We start from the raw sequence: 18197 nt of genomic DNA on the forward strand, positions 1-18197 counted from the left end.
ATCCAATTTGTGCAGCCGTTTACACAAATGGGTGGCGGGTTTGACGACTTGGGCTGAAAGACAGTTTAGATAAGACGTAGAGACCAAGTAGAGCAAATTGAATGCCACCAGAGAGGAAAGAGCCAATCCCAGGGAGGAGGCCTGAAATGGGTGTTTGAGTGTCTGTTTGTCTCCCTGCTGCTGGAAGGACCACACCCAGACCTCCACCACACACACACACACACACACACAGGAAGCTGATCTCTTGGGCAGCCAACGGGGTTTCCTGTGGTTGCGGCAAGACTACCGACTCTGGACTCAAAGTGCTCCCAACTCTTTTTGTCTGCCCATTTCAGTCACCTCCTCTTTGTTTTCTGTTGTTTTCTCTATTCTTAGTCTTCCACCTCTCCATTGACCAGGCCTCTGCTGTTTCCGTCACCTTCCTTGCTTTTGTCTCCTCAGTGATTACTTCTCCTCTCTCATTCACTTCCCTCTTCCATTTTCTTTTTTCCCACTCTACCTCCCGTTTTAACCTTCCATCCCTCACTTCCTCTTCACCACAGAAAAACACATCCCTCCTCCTGTTATTGTTATTATCTCAATGGGGTGACTGGACCCAAGCTATGTATGCGTGTTGTACACCCCACCCTTGTCCCCCCTCCCCACATACTCACCCACACCCACACCCACTCCACTCACCACAGTTTCTTAAACACACACACACACACACACACACTGATGTTCCTTCTGCTGCCACTGGACTGAAGGGAAAGACGGGGAGTGGACAGTTTCATTACTTCCCACCAGAAAAGATTTTACACATGACTCAGTCTTTGAGATACTCAATTTTTTCCCCTTCTAACCCACTAAAACTCTGGCAAGAAGATAAAATGTATAAGGTTTTTTCCAGTAAAAATCCCTCTCTCACTTGCACTACATGAACAGATGAACAGAAATTGCTTCATAACATCATGTTTGAAAATAATCCAAGTCATGTTTCCATATATAAACTATAAACAAATTAATAAAAACATTTTCAAACTGACTTGCAACTAGAGACTGTTACTCATCCACAGTTTCAGTGTGGACAGTGTAAGAGTGGTTGTTCAAATAAGAAAGTATGTGGGGGACTGTAACACACCAGACATTTTCAGCTAAAAAATATGGTGACATTGGAAAACAACTCCAGTAACGACACAAAAACCTGGAGCTTCTTTGGTTGGTATAGTGCAGTGCTTAGTATCAAGACATTCACAGTACAAAGTTTTCAGGTTTAAAACATTGCACCTCTTTCTCCATTAGTATCCCTTACATATTTTTTCATATTTACCAACATTCTTCTGTGTAAGACAAAAACCAGACGCTCTAGTTGCCTGAAATTGTTTTTGACTTGTCACAAAAGGCTCCTGGTATCAGATGACAGAAGAGTCTAAATATTTAGTGCCACTGTCCTGTTTCAGCTGATATTTGATACAAGCATTCCTGTTTTTCTAGCTAAAACTGTTACTTTTCAAAGGATCATGGCACTGGACACACAAAGCTTTTAAGATCTTTCCCTTTAATAGTCAAAGATAAGAGGTAAAAACTGGCTTGAGGATAATCTATTAATCCACTTCTCAGTGCAAGGTTAAATGTTTGTTTGCTGACCTCTCCTTTGTGCTGTTCATTTTTTGTCCAAGTAAGACGTACATTTACATGAAATAAAGGACAGGATGATGGTTAACTTTAAAATTATGCCAAAAGGATTGTTTCAAAGATACACAAAAAATCACTTCAGTTTAAACTGAAATAAAGTATTCCTGATCTCCTCATCCTGACACCTCTTAACCCCCACTTTTCTACCTACAGCATCCTTTAGACAAACATTCCTGACGGGTAATTCCCTAATCAGTTTGTTCTGAGAAATCTGATTCCTTCTCTGCTTTCATCACGACTTTGCCATCCTCTTAAATCCTCAAGCCCTCTGCTAATCCTCTGCTCCTCTCCTCTCTGTTCAGGCTCCAGTTATGTTCCCGGTGCAGGAGGCTCAGACCATCTGAGAGGAGGAAACATGATATCAAAGAACAGAGAAGAACAGAGAACATGAAGAATAAGAGGAAACTCAAGAGGAAACATTTTAGTGCCATACGAGTGTTACCTGGGAGCCAGTCGGTATCTTCCTCTGCTGCGATACGATCGACCTCTGGACTGTTTTGGCCGATGGCTCGTGCTCTGGGGACCTTCACCGTGACATTCAGGATAAAAATGATGGAAATGTTGGCTTCCTCTCATCTCTCCTCCTCTGTGTCCTCCTCTCTCCCACAGTCTCTCTCTGTTGTCGTGGTCACTTTGCTCTCTGCTTTCCTCCGCTCTCTCCCTCCATCCACCTCCATGTCGAGGAGCGCCTGTCATCTCTCCTCTTGACTTCCACCGCTCACCACCACCTGAAGGCCAACCTAAAGATAAGAAACAAAGCAGAGGCAGATTTTCTTCTAAATTTGAAACGATTTAATTTTTTTCATGTGAGTATTATTATGAGACTTCCGTGTTTTGTCTGTGATCATTTCACTTCACGTGAAGTGCACAGGCATCTAGTGGAAAATGTGTGATTGGTGATATTTCTGTGCAGCAATCAAAATTGTCCACTGACAACCACATCTGCTTTAACAACACATACCTGATTAAACAGTCATCTGAGTTCTTTAAGTCATGAAAAAAATATGTTACAAAGAAATATATCGGCCATTTTTTAAGTGCTTTAAAACTCCATTCTATGATATTTTTGGTCATTTTGAAGTAGAAGAGGTGAGCAGTGAACACAAGCAGACATACAATAAGAGTGTGGTACCGTCTTAGGTTAAACAATTGTCCCACTACCACTACTCACTCACTCATATAGTTTGCATTTAAAGTCTGTTAAAGGCTTCCCACAGAACAGCAAGGGGGAAGAAAAACATGCACAAATTCCATATCATGAAGTAAAGACACAATCATCAAGACTGTGATTTCCAAGGTATCAAAATTTGATTAGTTATGGATTATAAAAAGACAAAATTACAAAGCAAAGTCCAACTTCAGCCCAAACCAAGAGAGAGCTGTAGCCTGTTAGTCCTAATCAGGCTGCCATCCTACCATCGACTTACTGCTACTGTGTGTGAAAGTGAAAAAAAAAAAAGCACATGAAAGTATCCGGAGCATTAAAGAGCTCGAGGTCAGACAGGCCACAAGTACCCAAACTTTTTTAAGGTCTGTTTTCGGTGGTTGTTATATCTTTTGGAAAAGTTTATATGATCAAGATTTAGAGGGAGACAAATAAGATTAGGGAGAGATCAGAGATTAGTTAAGTATGTTATCTCTACATCAGAGGAGATTAAAAGGTATGTTATTGAAAACTAACATTATCAGAGGACAGATTGGAGGAGAGATTAGGAGTAAATCATTACCCTGTGGTCCAAAGCGAAAATGAGCCAATCTGAAAAAGAGTTTATTTTCATTTACTCTTTGTGTTTTTTAAACTAAAATAAACTGATAAATACAAGAGAGAGAGAGAGCGGCTACCCCGGATTCAGTGCTGGAGTGTAATTGCGAGGGCAGGCGAGCAGAGGAGATATTTGCTGAGGAGACTAAACATCAGGCCCGTTTCCAAACAAAAACCAAACCGGGCCCTCAACGATACCACATAGCGCCACCACTACTCTCACGCACACATATGCTCTCTCTCTCTCTCTCTCTCTCTCTCTCTCTCTCTCTCTCTCTCTCTGTGTTTTTTTTTCTCATTTCATTTGTAGAGGACGTGATGTTCTCTTGTGAATCTTAATACACATTGTGTTTTAAAAATCAAATCTCTCTCTCTCTCTCTCTCTCTCTCCTTCTCTCTCTCACACACACACACACACACACACACACACACACACACACACACACACACACACACACACACACACACACACACACACACACACACACACACACACACACACACACACACACACACACACACACACACACACACACACACACACACACTCTATATCCCCACAGTTCTGTAGTAATGATTGGTGTCTGTGTCTGGCAGAAATGAAACACTGAGGTATAAAGAGTGTAGCCTTCCATCTATAAAACCAGAAACATCCTCATGAGACCCACAAGAGTTGACTTGGGCAAAAAGCAGACAGTTTGGCGCAAATCGGAGACTCCGCACCAACCTGGCACGCAGAAAAACGGTCGCAAAAGGTTTATAAGTTGGAACAACCGGTTCAAATTTCATAGGCTACCGCTGAGTCGTTTTCTGAGGTTGACGACTGAGTAGTGTGTATACAACAGACGTGTCTTGTGCCGACAGGGAGCTTGACTGGGCTTGAAGTCTGCACACTGTAGTGAAGAGCATTATACCGACAGGTCGCATTAACACCTATGCAAAACCAAAAAATGGTGTGTGCAAGAAGGTGAATATGTTGGAAAGACGTCTGGAGAACCAGAAAGAGGACGACAGCGATACTTGAAACAGAGAGAAGAGAGAACTGTAAAAGGATGAAGAGTGAATCAGGGGAACAACTGAGGGTAAGGGGAGCAGAGGGAGGGGGAGACAGAAGAGAGAAGCCTGTAATCAGTTAGTCTTGTTGTGTGTCTTAAAATAGAGCTCCCCCAGCCTATAAACAGAAACCTACTATTACTAGTGCACTGACAAAGCAAGTCTCGGACCCGAGCATGCACGTGAGCATTTGTGTGCATGAATGCACGCCATGGTATGCATCAAGGCCGCAGCACACATGGAGCTTGTTACAGCACAGCCCTCTGGGTAATGTGGTTCTTTGAGGGGCACCAGAGAACTACAACCACAGATCAACTATCAGATTATTATGTTGCTTCTCTGTTTAGCTTCAGGAATATTTTTCATAAGTGCTACAGCTTGTTCTGGCCACGCAGGTCACTTGTAGCCTCTACGTCCTTTGGACAGTGGTTAGGAACAAAGCTGCAAAAAATTAAAAACAGAACGACTTAAAAGCTTTAAAAGCATCAAAAATAATATAGACATCGTAATATCACTTGTATTTCATGTATTTTGTTTGGGCTTTTGACAACAAAGGTCCCACAGGCAGATTGGCACAGAGGACATTGTGGTAATATGGAATGCACCCAAACCACAAGGCCACCAGGAGCACAGTGGAAACACACCATAAGATTTCTTAATTCAGGTCAAAGCGCTCAAACACTCAAAGGCAGAGGGAATGTTGAGTAAGAGTGAGGAAGGAGAAAATATGAAAGATGATGGGAAAAGAAAAAGCCTTATCGGAAATTCTAGTTTTTCAGCGGTGTCAAGCCAACAAATGGATGGAGGAAAACAATGAAAATGACTTACGGGGGTTCAGAGACAGATTTTGCTGTGCCACCACCTCCTTTATGTTCATCATCGTCTAAATATAAAACTGAATTGATAACGTTGACAAACAAGAGACTGTTTGTCATTCAGCCAGTCAGACATCTCACCTGTGGGTCTCTCTCTGCCTCTGGGTCCTGTAGTGGTTTTATGACTTTGCCCTGTTGCACTGTGTCTTGGTCTGGACTGCAGGACTCTGCCTCTCTTCCTGCAGGTTTCTAAGAGTTTCTCTCTTAGATGGAGAAACAGGGACAGACAGGACGACTGTGGAGACAGGTAGACAATAACCCTCTTTAGATTACATATGCACACATTGTATTAACAAACACACGTGTCCCATAGTCAATCAGACTGGTAAAAATAAAACTGACAAGCATGAAAACAATTGGAATATCGGACAAATCTCTCTGTAAAGTCTCCCCCCCCCTCAACACACACACACACACACACTTTGTTTGCCTGTCTCCACTCACATCACTGTCCAGCAGCACAGTTTTATCTGTGCCACTATGTGCCAGCAGGTACTTTGAGTGGAACAGCACCCCGTCAAAGCTGTGCCAAGGCATCAGGGCGGCGTTGGGCAGCGGGCAGCCACTGGCACAGTTAGCACCGAGCAGGTGGCTCAGTCCTCGGACATAGAGAGATCCAAGCTGCACCGCACGACTGGAGAGGAAAGGCAGCTGAGAGCAAAGAAAGGAAAGGAAAAAAGGTTGGATTTGGTGGTACCGCATCTTTATCACAAGGCTGGATTACTTTCTTACTGACTCTTACCTAAAAAGGTTCTTTCAATTTAGAAATGAAACAGCCACGACTCTGCAGCAACAGTGATGGTTTGTGAGCCGCCAGCAGGTCACAAGTGACATGTGAAACCACTCGACAGATCCTCAGCCCCAAACAACAACAGACCACACAGTTGGTCGCTCCATGTCCCTGCTGTTCCATTAACTAATGAGATTAATAAATCTTGTGATCATTTGCATTACTATTACAAAATATGCATACAATTGCAGGCGGTTTAGCAGCTGGGGAATCAATAACAACTTCAGTCTACACACCACAAATACCCTCCTGCCCGGTAGCATTATTCAAACAATCCTGCTACGAAGAGACAACAGCTTCCAATTTGTTCCATCCGGACACATAAATTACACAACTACATACGACTCAGATCGCCCACTTCACTGTTACTTCACTCGGCTTCCCTCTGCTCATTGGCAGACAGCAGTGAGGTATCGATCTGTCCATTAATCTGAAGTGGCCCAACGTGACTGAAGATTGGGGATGACTTACTGTATGACACCACATACTGAAATGTCTTCGCTTAGTTTGGCTCAAACTAGAAATCAAACTGACAAATTAAGACTTTGCACTCTCATTGTTTCTTTATGCTCCTGTTATGTACTTTAAATGTTGGTGTGTAATGAATTGGACAATAGATTCTTAAATTGTGATTAAAGAACAGGGTTTTATTGTTAACTGATTAAAACCATAAAAGCCAGTAAAAGAGAGAGCAAAGAAGAAACTGAAAGACAATAAAGACAAAGAGGATGATGGCGAAACGGAGACAAGGACAGTGACGATAACAGCAGGCAGATGTTCTCAGTGTGTGTGCGTGTTTTCTCCTCTCACCTGTCCTTGTAGCACTGATAACAAGGATTACTCTCTCTCTCTCTCTCTCTCTCTCTGCGCGCGCACACACACACACACACACACACACACACACACACACACACACACACACACACACACACACACACACACACACACACACACACACACACACACACACACACACACACACACACACACACACACACACACACACACACACACACACACACACACAAACACATACTCTGAGCCCTGCCTGCCACCTGCTTCCAGTCAAACAGCTTCACCTTTGGAAAACAATGAACCACTGGACAGAGACACAAAAGCCTGAAGGAGCACACGAACACTACACAAAGGGAGAGAGAGAGAGAGAGAGAAGAGCAACGTGCTCGAGAGTAAGAAGAACATAAAAACACACAAAGGTAGAGAGAGACAAGTGTGTGTGTGTGTGTGTGTTTGTGTGTGTGTGTGTGTGTGTGTGTGTCCAGTAGGGCGGAGTCTGCAAATTTGTGTGTAAATAGCTCCATGTGGTGAACGTCAGCCAGCACAGACAGGCGACTGTTGCCAGCACATTTTGTGACACACACATGGACACACACACACAAACACCACAATCACAGTCCCATGGGGAGGAATGTTGCAACGAAAACCGAGCATCTCAAAACCTACACACAACCCCTTTCACCTAAACACACAAAAATGGTGTGACTCGTTTCTCTCGGTTAAACACACACCAAGTCTGCTTTCTCATAAATAATCAATTTGAAAGAACACAATCTTTGTTTTATGTGGCTACAGAGGCAGACTTACACTGTTAAGTGTTGATGGTGCATGGTGTATAAATCTGCAGTTGGCAGCTTGTGCACACACACAGATGTGAAGGTGCAAATGCACAAGCACAATCAAAAGTGTATAAGTTGTTCGCCCACACCAGTGTATATATATGCATGTTGGGTGTGTGTGTGTGCACGTGTGTGCACGTGTGTGCGTGCGTGCGTGTAGATGATCCATACACTAGTCACTCAGTTAAACTGAAGTTCTGAACCTCTCCCAGAGAGCATATTCAAATCAACGCCCAGCCCTAATTATTGTGTAGAAAACAGACAAGCAGCAAAAATACAAATTACTTGACATAAGTATGGTAATTAAGCAGTAAAAATAAATGGGGTTACAACAACGCAGCAAACAGCACGGCCGTTTTCCCAGAGAATAGTCAAGCACAGCTGACTCTCGTATTCTGGTATCTGTGAGAGTTCACAAGATGAGAGTTCAAGTTGACCGAACTGACTGACGACTCGCTGAGAGGATAGTATGATGCAGCCTTGCGGATTTCAAAGACAGCACTGTATATATTAGGACATCAACTAATAATTATTGTCATTATCAATTCATCTTGTCAATCAATTTTGCTGTTTCTCATGTTTTATAGAATAATCACCTATTGAAATAATAATTTGTAGCAGCCCTATATGACTGAACTTAGAAAATGTCACATTGTTTGATCCTCAGCATTTTTTTGCTAAGTGATATTCTCATATTAAACTCTAATCAAACACTTTGCACGGCATCACTTAAAGGTAATGTCTGTACAAAAATGTGTGTGAACCTCATTAATGTGGGCATTTATTTCTTCGAATTGAACATTAAAGATTACAAAAATCTGGAATCATCAATTTTTATCTTGAACTTTTAGGAAGGTGAAGGAGAAAATTATAATTTTCATGCAAAATTACAGCTTACAAAACAAGCACAGTTGAAGTTTACAATAGCTGTTTATGGTTTGGTAGTCAGTTTGTTTTTCTATAGACTCTCAATCAGAGGTTTATTTGTATTTGGTTCATATTTTTCCTTCACTTTCGATAACTGGAAACATTTTCTGACCTTTGTTCGCTACAAGAGGACGTTGTTTACTGTAAACTGCAGAGAACATTGTCTTCTTGCAGCAGGAAACACAAAACAACGAAATGCATGTTTGGCTGTTTTTAGACAAAAATTTGGATGAAAACCATAAAATTTATATATGTATATACTTTATTTTAATGAAAATGATTCACAATTTTTAACACCTGGACCTTAAATATGTATCTGGGTGTTAGTGTAATTTTGCTTCTAACTGACCTTGATCTGCCGAATGTCCTGAGGGGATTTCACGCTCAGACAGACAACTTGACTCAGGTAAGCATCCACGTCCTCTTGAGACACAGTCTGCACCTGATAACACACAAACACGAGCACACACGCGTGCAGCGGAAAATATATGGTTAGCCAATTCAGTCACATTCCAGTGTGTCTTCTGCGTGGGTCAGTTTGTTTTGTCTGCTCTCGATGCAACAATTCACCAGAGAATGAAACAATGCTGAATACAGAAACAAGGCTGCCCAGTTGTGTGTTCAAAACAAACAAACCCTCAAGCTATTTAAACAGAAGAGTGATGAGGGAATGTGAATGCAGCCGTAAGCAGACAACAACAGCTACTGTTGTCTGTCTCATCTTTGATTGTCTACTCGTCTAACGGTCCATCTAACAAGCCGCTCTTCTCACTGTCTGTCAGTCCCTCCGCCATTTACATGACTGGATCCAAGAGTCTGTCTGTCTGACTAAAATCAGGATCTTTCCTAAAGGCTGCATGTTGAGCTCTTTGGCTATAGACCCTTTTAAACAGAGACCCTTCTATATTGCCATTTTATGATGCTTTAGCATGTTTACACTGAACCAAACAGGACAGCACATTGTCATATATTATTGGCCTATTGAGCCAATTTGTTAAAACTTTACAGATCATATGTTTGTCTCCTTGCTCCAGATTTGATGACAAAACTGAAGAGAACATTTTACTTAGCACAAGTTCATCTATCTATTCATCAATCTATCGATCTATTTCTTTGATAAGGAACGTTGTTTGAATCTAAGGAGCAAATTATGACCTGTACACAATTCATGTATAACAGAGTTGATGAATGAATCTACAATTATTTTTTTGATTATCATCTGCAAAATGATGCAGGCTCCTTCATCCAGGTAATCTGATCCCCTGATCTCAGCTCCATCAGCTGACGTCAATGCAGAATGTCCAAACAAAACGCACAAATCTCTTCTTCTTTCACCCACTTTACGAAATCAGTGCATTAGAAGAGGAATACAAAGAGCACGTGTTTATATTTCAACATTTACAACCAAAATAAGAAGAGGACTGAGGGGAGTTAAAATTCCCTTGAAATATTCAAAGCTCTTGGGTGGTTGTCAGGCGCCTTGTTGACATAAGAGCTTAACTTAAAAGGACCAGTGTCTGTGGCTAAACTGGGCACTCAGCTGGTGAAAACACAACACAGACATCAACAAGTCATGTTTAACTTCACATCACAAGTTGACAAAAGAGCAAAATAATTGTTGTATATGCGTGATAGATGTAAATCCCATTTCAAAAGCTGACGTGTTTAATTGTAACGAAATACATTTGGTCTTTCATTTTATGTTTACATAAATCACCAGGTGTAGTTTTACAACACATACACTGGCATTATTGTGGATGAAATACGACTGTTTGATTTTACAGCTCAACTGGTTCACCGAAGCCCAAGCGAAGAAAGAGACATCAATCACAGTGGAGACGTCATCATTTTAGTACCCATCATAAATGATGTTTTCATGTTTCCTTGTAAATACAATACCCAACGTGCGTCAAGAGAAGGATGTAGAAGTGGAAAAAGATACATGTATTACCTAATACAAAATCACTTACATTTCAATTAAAAAGAAAAATAACATTTTCTATTTGTAATTGTTTCTAAACATGGAAATATTGGCTGATATATTTTGAGATATCTGACCAAGTCCAACAATGAGATCACCAGACTCTATATACAAATCTATATTCCAAGGTTTTGGTTTCACTTAGCAGGAGGATTATATGCAGGAAGACAACGTGTTTCCACCTTTTCCTCTTCAAAGAATTTGGCTTTTGAAAATGATAAAGTAAAAATCCCTTTTGATTTGATTTTGGCTTCTTTCTTTTTTCTTGAGGCTGTGTTGTCATAACCCACAGAAAACTATCAAATATAGAATAAAAAAGTTGACATTACCTGCAGGACTATGTAAGTGACCAGGCAGAGAGCAGCCAGGAGAGAGGCGTCAACGGTGCCGTACAACTCAGAGAACTCCTGGCAGTCAAATATTGTAAGGAAGGATGTCAGGCGAAGGGCAGAAACATTAGAACCAGTGCCGAACCACAACGAGTCCAGACTGGGGCGACCACCTACAAATGTAGAAAAGTGTAGAGAAAAATGTGTGGTTGTGATCGGCATTAGAATTCAAAATTATTTTTTTTAAATATTAAATGCATTGAGCTTGATGTCAGTGTATTATCCAAAAAGATACAGCTTTTCAGAGTCATTATGATGCCCAATGATGCCAAGGAGGTTGGAGCACAACTGCTAGTTTAAATACAGAGGAAACATTTTAAACAATTTAATAACAACATGGCTGTACATGGGAGGCTGACAGGGTGGACCACGTCAGGTTCCTTCAGAGGGTTTCCAGGGTAGACAAACCATTCCCTGATCGCAGGAGGGTCAACAGCGCTGCCTAAAAACACAGAAAAAGTAAAAGTAAGGCTAAGACTGATTTCGCACACAGTTTTTACTTTTACACTACGGTGTATACACACGACACCAAAGAGTCAAAGCACAAGATCCACTGCTAAGTCTGCAGTCTGCTTCTAGTGAGATGTGTCCATGTGTAAATGCACAGACTGCGTGAGTGATATAGTATGGCCGCTCATCTGCAAGGCTGTGTCTGTGTGTGTGTGTGTGCGTGCGTGCGTGCGCATGTGCGTGTGAGATCTCTCCAGTAATTTTACTGTCCTACCATCATGGCCGAGCAGCAGTCCATAGATGTGCTGTCTGCAGGGTTTGTAGACGAGCGCCTGAGGCAGCAGTTCAGTGTCCTCTTCATCCTCCAGAGTGTTGCTACATTCGATGACTCCCTCACACACAACACCGTACACCATAAAACCCTCTGCTGCTACATGCTTCTCTCTGCATGCCTGTTGAAAAACCACATTGGAGACACTATACAGCCAATCTGGCATTTGATACTGTGAGAATGGTACATGTATGTGAAACATAACATACCTTCAATATTTCTGGGCTTACATATTTCTCAAAGGCAGAGGCAGGGGGACGTGCAGAGACTTCATTTCGGTGAAGTCCTTCCTGTCCAGGTAGCAAGTAAGCGCAGATCCCCCTTTCCAGAAGCTCTTGATGAAATGCTGATAGAGTCATAGACTGAAGGATGTGCCCAGGCTCTTCCTCCTCTCTCCCCCACAAAGAGCTCACAAACTGGGATACAGCTAAGACCATCTGTCCCTGAGGAGCCCCATGGTGAGGTACAGGACTTTTTTTCCTGAGAAACAAAGAAGCTATTTAATGTCCTCATTTAAACTTTAACTAAGTTGGCTCACTGTCAAACATCTAAACATGAGAAAGGCTTCTTCCCCCTCGCAGACACATTGATTTGGCCCTGGACTATGAAAACCAATATACAGTCCAAAGTTTTGAATGGGAAACGTAATGCTGTCTAATTATGACTACCACAAGCTGCGAGACCACAAAAAAAGACCTTCTTTGAAGTAAGGCTGGCGTGGAAAATAATTTCATGGAACACTTTTTCAAATATTGTGAATTGGTGTACTCAATATTCATGTTCTAACTAAACCCATTCAGCAACAAAGGTGGTATCTATTATGACGAAGATAAAAATGTAAATTAAAATTCAATGTCGGAGGTAATATTAATAGAGACCAAACACCAAAATAAAAGCCCAGACACCTGTATGTTGCTACGGCACTGTTCCTGATGTGTTGCATCTGCCCCTCTGACACCACATCGTTACCTAGGAGACAAGCCAGCAGAGGTAGCTGGGTAACAGCTAGTCCGACGGCTCGGCAGAACCTCTGTCGGTCGTACAGGACGGTGGTGAGGCTGTTTATTCGTAATTTTGCCACTGACAAGTAGGGGACACTTTAAAGAAACAAAAACAACCACATGTTCAGATTTACATTTTCATGACTTATCAATAACATAAAGTACTAAACTGTCTCAGTATTTTTAGATTCCAACAAATTGCAACCACTGCAAAGTATCTTACTGGTCGTTTTCAATAAATATTAAGCTCATTAAGTGCAGCAGGTTTACTTTGCCAAAGATCCTGGGTTCTAATTCCTAAATAGGGAGACTTTGATGCTGCTAATAGCTGGAATCCACCAAATATAACAACATGATAATTTTTTGACAAACCTGTCGTATATGATGAAGTCTGAGTCCTGTCCCAGAATGCCCATGCTGCCATGCTGACGCGCATAGCTGGCAACTTCATAGTCAGCCTCCTGCACTGAGCAAAACACTTCCTGACCAAAGGACCTGGAAACAACAATAACATCTATATGAAGATAATACTATATACATTATGCATGAGAGGGCTACAGAATTGTAATTGTTATTTAATAATGCTAACCTGAGAGCAAAGCATGTAAATGTTGCCAGACCAGAGGGCAGACAGAAGAGCTCTCTACCAGGCTGCTCTTCATGTGCCTTGATGTAACGAAATATTTTAGAAATTTCCCCGTTCACTCTGCGTCTCCTCTTCACCTATAGGACATGAGAGGATCTTTGTAAACAGGCGTTTGACACTGCATGAATTTATAAGATCGAGTAAACTCCAGGCTCTGCAAGTTCAGAATTCAACATGAGAGAAGTTTAACACATCATGCTTATGTAGTCTATATTATCTTAAACTCATTCTGTAACTAATCCAGCCTGTGCAACTTTAAGATGTGTTGAGTTACTGCAACTGCAACATAGCGTCTGAAAGAAAATGTCCAAGCACCTCAGGATTACGGTATTTCTTTCCTCACCCACTCTTTTCTCTTCTGCTCTTCCACCACCCCATCGAAGAAGAAGACCAGTCTGATGCCCGCGGAGTTAAATGCCTCCACCCAGCTCTGCAGCACATCCATGTATTCCCTCCACTGCCCCCCACACACCCAGTTCTTACACGAGTACCAGTGGCGCAGGCAGGCCATGCCATCCACAACGAGTGTGGGATCTACATGAAGAGTGAAAACACAAATGCATCATAGCGCAGACCAGCTTGTCGTCACTCCCCTCCAACATTAGGGTCTAAATGTCCACTTTCCTGGTTTAAAGTTGTTTGGTCCCCTGACATGACTAGAGCTCCATTGTCACTATATGGAACTTTCAAGTGTCTGTACTACACCTCTCTCCTTTTAGTGGTTGAAGACCATGGGAGAGATACACGACATTGTGGTCATGCATTCTTCTGTACATTAGCCTCTCCGTTGATACGTTTGTAAGTGAACTTGCTAGCTTTGAGTTATTGTGTCGTACACTAACATATTTCTGTCTTTTTAATTTGTGTAGGGGCTCTTATGAAAACAATTAACCAGAAGATTTTGTTATCTGCCTCTTTTTGTGAAAAAAAGAGAGAGATGGCCTCCAAAGATATTCATAGTCTGGGCCTTTTGATCATATCACAAGGCCCTGTTAGTTTTAGCAGTTAATGATTTTACTTTGTCCATGTCGTCCCTATAATGCCTTCCACTTTAGGGAGGACTTGTTCAGCTGATGAATAAAAACATTTGGATTAAATGTAGAGATTCCACGATTCCTTATTTAAAATTTTCGAATTGTGTATTTGTTCTAATCTTTAGATACGGAAAAACTGAGATACTGAATTATGTGAATTTGAATAACAGCTGGAAAAGATGTAGGTGCTGCAAAACTTTTGACTAGTGGTTTATATGATAGTATTGGAAATGTGCTGTCAATGACCAAATCCAATGTTTTTGCAACTAAATTGTTACTGTGACATGACTTGAAACAGGCTGTATACTGTATGCTCCACCACATCCGTTCATAAGTCTGCTGTTTGTTTATATACATAGTGAAACAAACTTTCTTTTACAACCTTGAACTGTTATCTAACAGCATTTTGAGTGAGCATCAAGTTTTACTGATCGTTGTTAAGTGCCCGTGTAGTTGAGGGGGTCCTGGTGGCTTTACACAGACCTGGAGCAGCACAAAAAGAAAGGGTCGTCGTGCATGAGAGGTAAGAGAACTATAGGAAGCGCTCAGGTCCAAAGTGCATGCACAGACAAGACATGGGGCAGAGGTGACCTGGTCCTCTGGGACTCTACCTGTGCTGTCGGAGCAGGGAGCTGTGTCTGGGCTTCTGGCGACATGTTGTTCGGCCATGTCCCTCAGGTTCACAGTCACACACACTTCTGGACAGCAGCAGTCCATGAAGTACTGCAGACCTTTGACTCCCATGACCCCTGCGCGGAACGAGCAGCACGTTAGAGGCAACGAAGGACAGATGATCCAATTTGAATTTGACACGCTCGTCACATTATGAGTGTCTGCTGCTACGGCACAAACACAATGCGCCGTGGACCTGAATGCTAACAGTTAGCTTAGCTTCCAGACGATAAACTCATCGATTCCGAAGCGGCCGCGTTTCCTGTCCTCACGAGCCCACTTGTGTTGCACTTAGTAACGCCTGCAAATACTCGTACACCCCAATATTACTTTGAGCGACTGGCAACGGCTTACTCTGAAATATATATATATATATTCCTATGAGCAGCGTTTGACGTCTTGTGTTGACTTGGTATAAATGCCGATGACTTCCGGTGCTCTACGCGTGGCGTCATCACGTTGCCAAACAAAGCCCACGTGCTCGGCGCATGGAGTCGAGTGTCTGATCAACCGTGTTGGGACTTAAACCCTTTTCTAAAATAAAACCACAAATACTGTGTAAAAAATACTTCCCTCATAAGTGTTATCATCAGTGAGATGTACTGAAAGTAAGGACCAGGTTTCTGTGACTGACACATTATCACATTATATTATTAAGATTATTGCATCCTTGCTTTAGTGTCATGATCCTGAGTCATAGCTGATCCAGGAGCTGTTTTAACTACTCTATATATGTATATAGTGTCTTTTACTGATTTACAAGATAAACCTTGGGGAAGTTGAAAGGGAAAATAAAAAGTTCTGCCCCACAAATTTGTCTGGAATATTAGCTTTGTTATTAAATATTGGATAATTATACCTGTTGGGGTGTCAAGGTGTTAGAAATTAAACCGTGTCAAAATGTAATATTTAACATTTTGCCTTGTCACAGTGTGAGACGTTGGTTAAACTTCTCAATGGTGGAATTGCCAACAACACGACATCTGAAACATGACATGGAGCCCCACAAAACATTTTTGTAAAGAGTTATATGTTGTATTTTATATCCTTATCATTTAAGCAATTAGGTAATTATTCCTGTCAGATAAATAAAGTGCAATAAAATGTACACAAATTTCCACTAGTAGAAGATTAAAGTACCATAAAATGAAAATACTACAATTTTGAGGCATTTCTACTTAATTACAGTCGTCCACTGAGGATTCATACAAATATAATAGACTTTGCAGATCCCAGAATAAAATGAATCCTTAAGACTTTATTTGGATACGTAATTTAACTCACCATACTACTGATACTGCTGTAATTGTACAATATATAAGTATAAATGAAAAAATAAACATCCTAACATGTCATGAATGAGAATGGACAATTGAGGTTTTTGTGGGCTCTGTCCTCCCATTATAACTCTCCAGGCTAGGATCAGAGACAGGCTAATTGCTCTCCAAGCTCTCCTGGAGAATAGGGAGTCACAATCTATTAGGTCTACCTTCTTAACACAAAGCACCCCCGTCCCTTCAGCTCCATTGTCTGAGCAGAGCAGGAATAAAGAAAGGGGACATATGCTGGCTGTCAGTCCAGCTGTCAGCATCTGTCGTTCCTCAGCCAGATGCTCTATGGACTGGGAGGACAATCCACCCCTCCCGGTCAACTGATCTTCGGGAAGGGAGGAGCCATGTTGTAAATCAGCACTGCAAAGTTATGACCGCTGAGCCAACAAAGACACTTGTAGGCTCAGAACTCAGGCCCACAATTTTCAGACCCCTTGCCAGAAGTATCAATGGCTGTGATAACTTTAGGAAACATGGCCATGGACATGTGCAGATGTTGAATCAGCACCTGCTCTATACCCATTCTTCTCTTCACACATTTGTCCAAAAGCTACAGATTTATGTTGCGAAATGATGAGTGGTGGAGCAGGAAGTCATTTTCTCATGTTTCGATCTATGTTACTGGCCTGATAGTCAGACTGAATTGCCTTTTTAACATAACACACATGCATACACACACACTGTGTTATATTGTGCAGAGATTGTTGGGTGCTATACATTTGTGTTTTAAATTTTAAGTTGCTTATTTTGATAATGACTCAGCTATCGAGGTAGTAAAGAAACAGTAGCTTGCTGTCTTTGAGTGGAGTGATCAGTCACCATGTTAAATCAGTGCTTGATATAGATCATTTAGCATGTTCTTGTCTTCTGATGCTGTGAAAGCTGATAAAAAATGCATTAATCTGATGTGAAGTGCAGGGAGGTCATACATGAGTGTGAGGATTTAACAAAGAGGGTTATTGAGGATCTGGGATAGCTTGCTCCTAACTTTTACACAGAAAGATTGAACTAAGGCTGCAATTAACTAACAGTTCTTATTGATTATCGACAGTTAATTCTTCATTATTATTAATCATTAGGTCTGAATAATGTCAGCAAATTGAAAAAGGGCTGCCACAACTTCCCAGTGTCTGAGATGATGTCTTCATATATCTTGTTTTACTTAACCGACCTTACAAAACTCACTGTTAGAAGAAAACTGAAAATATTTATATTTGCAAAAGTGTAACAATGGATTTTATGATTTTTTTTGGTTCAAAACTTTCTTTTAAAACGTTAATAACTGATTATCAAAATTGTTGGTGAAAAAAAAATTGACCCATCAATTATTTGATTATTCGTTGTAGCTCTAGATTAAAGACAGTGAAAAATAATTCATATGTTCACAGAGCATATGAGCATTATGTAGGACCTTTCATTCTATGAGGTGTTTGTGGCTAATTCATATTGCCGTTTTGTTTTTGTTGTCGGTTTATTTGATATATTTAATCAAACTCATACCGGATTAAAACTTGACCTGCCACATATGAATAACATACCCTCAGCGCACACAAACCTGGGTGTGCAGTGTACATTCATGCCCCTTCATATACGTGAACACAATAACCAGCCCTGTGACAGGACTTACATAATCCTGCATCCCTTTGC

General features: G+C 41.3%; 1 protein-coding gene across 5 annotated transcripts; it reads right to left on the reverse strand.

The window, feature by feature from the left end:
* Positions 1-1190: 1190 nt before the first annotated feature.
* Positions 1191-15657, reverse strand: fam120b (family with sequence similarity 120B). Of its 5 annotated transcripts, XM_035628868.2 has the most exons (15): positions 15574-15657; positions 15159-15296; positions 13857-14047; positions 13457-13590; positions 13240-13362; positions 12772-12963; positions 12076-12346; positions 11810-11987; positions 11432-11527; positions 11026-11198; positions 9065-9157; positions 5809-6015; positions 5446-5599; positions 2117-2414; positions 1191-2014 (listed from the first exon to the last, which is right to left on the reverse strand). In XM_035628868.2, exons 2-15 carry the CDS (start codon positions 15289-15291, stop codon positions 1984-1986), a joined length of 2274 nt encoding a protein of 757 aa, XP_035484761.2. In that variant the 5' UTR covers positions 15292-15296; positions 15574-15657; the 3' UTR covers positions 1191-1983. The 5 variants fall into 5 exon arrangements, with proteins under 5 accessions (XP_035484761.2, XP_035484760.2, XP_035484762.2 ...); XM_035628867.2 differs by having other exon boundaries at positions 15159-15648; XM_035628870.2 differs by lacking the exon at positions 1191-2014 and adding an exon at positions 3402-3430 and having other exon boundaries at positions 2229-2414; positions 15159-15648.
* Positions 15658-18197: the final 2540 nt, after the last annotated feature.

Source organism: Scophthalmus maximus, chromosome 4 (assembly GCF_022379125.1).
Source record: "Scophthalmus maximus strain ysfricsl-2021 chromosome 4, ASM2237912v1, whole genome shotgun sequence".
Classification (NCBI taxonomy): Eukaryota; Metazoa; Chordata; class Actinopteri; order Pleuronectiformes; family Scophthalmidae; genus Scophthalmus; species Scophthalmus maximus.